This window comes from Salminus brasiliensis, chromosome 12 (assembly GCF_030463535.1).
Source record: "Salminus brasiliensis chromosome 12, fSalBra1.hap2, whole genome shotgun sequence".
In the NCBI taxonomy this organism is placed as follows: Eukaryota; Metazoa; Chordata; class Actinopteri; order Characiformes; family Bryconidae; genus Salminus; species Salminus brasiliensis.
In genome coordinates, this window is record NC_132889.1 from 39,246,495 (window position 1) to 39,252,159 (window position 5,665).

At 44.4% G+C, this 5,665-nt stretch overlaps 1 protein-coding gene across 1 annotated transcript in view; it reads left to right on the forward strand.

The window, feature by feature from the left end:
* Positions 1-5,665, forward strand: part of rab11fip4a (RAB11 family interacting protein 4 (class II) a) — a 57,289-nt gene that overhangs the window by 11,879 nt on the left and 39,745 nt on the right. The window contains 2 exon segments of the mRNA XM_072693909.1: positions 731-818; positions 2,676-2,758. Coding sequence (XP_072550010.1) covers positions 731-818; positions 2,676-2,758 — 171 coding nt within the window.

Sequence of the window (5,665 nt, forward strand, 5' to 3'; positions counted from 1 at the left end):
ACAGTAGAAAATGAAAAACAATGGACTTCTGAGGGAATCTTAATTCTGGTGTTGGATATCTGGCAACCTAGGCACAGATACAGTAAAGAATGGGGCAGAATGGCAGGTCTGATGCCACAGCACTGATAATCACAAAAAATAGACATTAAAACAATACTCCAAATGTTCTTATTACCATATTTTCAAACAAAACAAACACATTTAAATGTTATAAGGTTAATAAAAAGTAAAAAGTAACTGCACTGTATCAGTAAATCAGTAACATCAGAGAAACCGTAACTCACTTTTCAGTTTTTTTTGGCTTCAGACTACCTAGAGTATGTGTAAGTGTGTGTGTGTGTGTGTGTGTGTGTGTGCGTGGTGTGTGTGTGTGTGAGTGTGTTTGGATGTGTTTGATGTCATGTGTCAGCCCTGTACTGGACACTGTGATACTGTGTGCTGATGTGACAGCTGTCAGTCACTCACAGTGCTGAGACTCTGTAAGATATCAGCATCACTGCTCCTGAAAGCTGAAGGCTTTTATTCTGGGATGGGGTGGGAGGTCGGAGGGGTGGGAGGTCGGAGGTGGGGGCAGACTGTATGTTAAATGTTTCTCTGGCTTTAAGCATGATGAATGGAACCTCTTGTGATCTGGAGTCTGAGGTTGATCGGAGGTTACTGCTGTTATCCTCTGCTCCTCCATGGCTGATGGAGCGGTGTCTGATCCTCCTCCTCTCTGTGGCTTTTTCAGGTAAAGAAGTTTGCTAAGTTCCTGGACCCCGATGCCCACGGCAGGATCAACTTCAAAGATTTCTGCCATGGCGTCTTCGCCATCAAAGGTAACAGTGAAGCAGTGTCTGTCCATCTGCTCTCAGACATAAAAGTGCCTTTCCTTAAAACAGCCCGAGTAGAAGAACAAAAGAAGCAGCTCAGAAAAACCTGCTTCATAAGCAATTTTACATTTACAGTCATATTCCCACAGGGGCTACAGAGCCCACACATGAGATATGGAGTCTGATCAGTCTGTTTAGGACAGAGATCCAGTCTCCTCTAGAACAGAGATCTAGTCTCCTCTAGAACAGAGATCCAGTCTCTTTTAGGACAGAGATCCAGTCTCCTCTAGGACAGAGATCCAGTCTCCTCTAGAACAGAGATCTAGTCTCCTCTAGAACAGAGATCCAGTCTCCTCTAGGACAGAGATCCAGTCTCCTCTAGGACAGAGATCCAGTCTCCTCTAGAACAGAGATCCAGTCTCCTCTAGAACAGAGATCCAGTCTCTTTTAGGACAGAGATCCAGTCTCCTCTAGGACAGAGATCTAGTCTCCTCTAGAACAGAGATCCAGTCTCTTTTAGGACAGAGATCCAGTCTCCTCTAGGACAGAGATGCAGTCTCCTCTAGAACAGAGATCCAGTCTCTTTTAGGACAGATATCAGTCTCCTCTAGGACAGAGATCCAGTCTCCTCTAGGACAGAGATCCAGTCTCCTCTAGAACAGAGATCTAGTCTCCTCTAGAACAGAGATCCAGTCTCTTTTAGGACAGAGATCCCAGTCTCCTCTAGGACAGAGATGCAGTCTCGTTTATGGTATAAATCTAGTTTTCCTCTCTAGGTTTCCATTCTTGTCTCTAGGACAGAGATCCAGTGTCTATGGATTAAGATCTCTTCTCTTCTAAAGTAGAGATCCCGTGTCCCTTTTGGTAGCAATCCAATCTTCCGTAGAATAGAGATCTAGTTTTGTTAGCAGAGATCCAGGTTGTTTTAAAATAGACACTTTCCACACGGGTTCTTCACTTGTTCCAGTGAAGCTCTGATTCAGAGGGACGTAAACAGACTGAGAGGAGAGGAGCGTTCAGCACTCAGGGAGGTCAGGTGGATATGGAGCTCGGCCTGCTGCTCTGAACCGCTTACTAATTCATACTGTTTCACTCAGGACACACTGCTGTGTTTCTATAAAAGGTTTGAGTGTGTGTGTGTGTGTGTGGGATACAGCCATCTGAGGAGCATTTCATCTCTGTACATCTACAGCGGAGATGATCTGATCTTACAATATAATCAATATAATTCTAATATAAATCGAGCTAGGCCTAGCTAGGCTTAGTGCCTGTCTGGTTTAATCTAGAAACCTTTGGTGTTCTTTTAGAATCCACCCGTACTTCTGAGCCCAATGTTAAGTCCTTCATCAAGACTGCCTTCCTTCATCTTCTCAACATCGCACCCCTTCGTCCTCTTCTCGTGGACACTGATTCCACAGTGTTGGTCCATGCTTTCATTTTCTGGTACTGATTACTGAGGGTCCTCACACTTACCAAACACACTGCACCTTCACAGGCTTCCTCTAACCTTCAGGACCCTCCATGGTCTTGTTCCTTCCTACCTAAGTGAGCTTATTCATCCATACAGTCCTCCTCGTACCCTCAGAGCTTCTGCTCTGGACTTCTGACTGTCTCACGAGTTAATGAATATCTGTAGGTGGCAGATCGTTCAGTGCTGCTGCTCCTTACTCCCCCATTTAAAGCATCCCTGGAAGACGTGTATTAATTCAACCTATTATTATTATTATTATTATATTGTTGTTGTTGTTGTTATTGTTATTATTATTGTTGTTATTGTTGTTATTGTTATTGTTGTTATAAGAACATCAGCACATTGCCTTTCTTTCTGAGTCTAAAGCCCTGTGTCTGTCCTGTGTGTTTCAGGCTATGAGGAATCCTGAGAGCGCCCTGGTGACGCCCCCATTGACAGACCACCCTATCAGACTGATAATGGCTACTACTACCAGGTAAGGAGGTCCAGTCCTGGTGGAGCTTTGTGTGTCTTATCCCACTGATCTCACTGACCCCTTAAACCGAGCCACTGCGGGTCAGTTAGAAGGAAGCACTGCTCTAGGTGGTGTGTGTGTGTGTTTGTGCTGGACTGTGTCCTGCTGTTTGTTGACCAGTAGAGCCCCTGTAGGTTGGGAGGGGAGAGGACAGTTGTTAATTTGTTGTGATTGATATATATACATACAGAACAGCCAATCAGAACAGAGCTCATTTACATATATTTATTTACACATGTTTATATAGAGAATGTTTTTTGTTTGTAACAAAGTTGTTCTTTGTACTGTATCAGAATTTCATGATGAACGGACCAATAGAAATGCTCCAACATCAACATGTGTAATAGATATATGTAAATGAGCTCTGTTCTGATTGGCTGTTCTGTATGAAGGCTATTGGTCAGTTTGAGATGCTCTCTGATTAGAAAATCAGTTGAGTGAGATTGGATTTAGTGCTGCGGAGCTGAAAACACAAACGACTTGTCCTTTTGTGTAACGTGACAATAGCTGACATTCCAGGTGTGTGTGTGTGTGTGTGTGTGTGATGGATGGTGGTTTGTCCAGCCAAACTCTGCTTTGTTACTGACCGATTGTGCTGCAGTCTCTGTGGACACACACACACACACACACACACACACACAGCTCCTATTAATCACTGCAGTCAGCACGTGGACTGTCATGCCACACAGTCTCACAGATGAACGCAACACACACACACACACACAGATGCATGCACATATTATAATCAAGCTCTTTTGTTTATAGCTTTGATCCCTGTCTGATGAAGTGTGGTTTGTATTCTATTGAATCACTGAATCATTTCTCACAGAGGGTTGCCAGTTATTCTGCAGAATCTGTGTGAACAGCGGTTCACTCACTCGTTATTTCTACTGTAGTTTGTTTGTACTGGACTGAGCAGTTAAATGCAATAGCAGGGCATCACCACTAGGTGTCAGTGTTTAAAGCAGATGTGGAGCTGAGCACTTCAGCAGGCCTCCAGCTTCTCTTCACCCCTGTCGGCTTTGGGGTGTTTTTGGCACCCCTCAGCCGTTCCAGATTACAGACAACTCAGTTCGCCTTCTACAGAGTCTGGAGTTTCAGTCACCTGATCCACAAACCTGACAACAGCTTCACACCTTCACAATAAAAAAGAATTCAGACAGAGAAGAACACGATGCGCCAAACCTGCGACTCGAATAACAAGTCCTTAATCAAAAGAAAAGACTCCTTAATCATGTCAAATATACTGTGTGATAATAATAATAATAATAATAATAATATAAAAATAATTTCATTAAAATATATTTGATGTTTGATGTAAGATATATTTATTTTTTTAAGCAAATTATTATACAAATTATTAAATTATTATACATTGTTATTATTATTATTATTATTATTTGGGTGGTGTGGAGGGGGTGGAGATTATACTATGGACACACAAACACACTAAACTGGTGGCTTTTTAAGAGGCTTTAAGTTTTGTAATTTTTAAAGTTTATTTAGTTACAGACGGGGAGAGAGAGAGGGAGGGAGAGAGAGGGACAGAGGAAGAGAGAGAGAGAGGGAGAGAGAGAGAGAGAGAGAGAGAGAGAGGGAGAGAGAGAGGACAGAGGAAGAGAGAGAGAGAGAGAGAGAGAGAGAGAGAGAGAGAGAGAGGAGAGGAAGAGGGAGAGAGAGGGACAGAGGAAGAGAGAGAGAGGAAAGAGAGAGAGAGAGAGAGAGAGAGAGAGAGAGAGGCTTCTTTCTGGTGGTGTCTGTTACTGTACACCACAGGACGTCTGCTTCAGTCGCCCCCACCCCCACTCTGAGAGCCTCTACTTCCATTTGACCTGTTTAATTATACAGGGAATTTTGGAAACGTGGTGGGATTCCACTTCCCTTCAGACTTCTGTTTTAAGGAGAATGTTTAAGCGCTCTCTCTCTGACGCTGTACTTCTTATAAAGATGTTTTCGGTCTTGGCGGCTCCTCTGTAGTAAAGTAAAGCTGTATTTCTCTGAACGGACTCAGTAAAGTGAATAAATAATGAGCAGTGTGTGTTCCGTGCTGGTCTGGCCTGGTCGTGCTTTTCCTCGCGACTGCGCTGCAGAACTTCAGTGAACTGCAGGTTTGGGATCTAGCTGCAGTTACTGAGCGGCTTTATGAGCTGTGTGGATTAAAGCAGCAGCAGATGTTCAGAGGAATCAATACAGAATAAAAACTCTATTAAAACCTTCATTAAAAGCTTTATTAGCTTCATTAATCACAGCACGGCGCTCTCACACATACAGGCAGCTCTGTGGCCTGCGGCGCTCTGCCTTCTGCGTCTGGGAGAGTGAACAGCGGCTTAGCGTGGTTACGTACTGCAAAAGCGCTGCACTGCCGTTTCTACTCTCCCACTCTTTACTTCAGCCGAGGAGCAACCACCTGAGATTCCACAGCAACCACTGTGGTCTGGGTGGTCTGGGTGGTCTGGGTGCTGAGGGTGGGTAGGTTTGTTCTGGGTGCTGATAGTGGTTAAGTACTGCATCTTAGCCCCTCCCATTCAGCTTCTGCAGTTTAGCCCCACCCATTCAGCCTTCTGTAGCGTAGCCCCTCCCATTCAGCCTTCTGCCGTTTAGCCCCACCCATTTAGCCTTCTGCAGCTTATCCCCTCCCATTCAGCCTACAGCAGATTAGCTCCACCCATTCAGCCTACAGCAGATTAGCCCCACCCATTCAGCCTACAACAGATTAGCTCCACCTATTTAGTCTACAGCAGGTTAGCTCCACCTATTCAGTCTATAGCAGGTTAGCCCCACCCATTCAGCCCATTCATGCCAACACTGTTTTGGTGCGGTTAGTGTGTGTGTTTATGCGTGTGGCTGTACGTATGTGTGTGTGTGTGA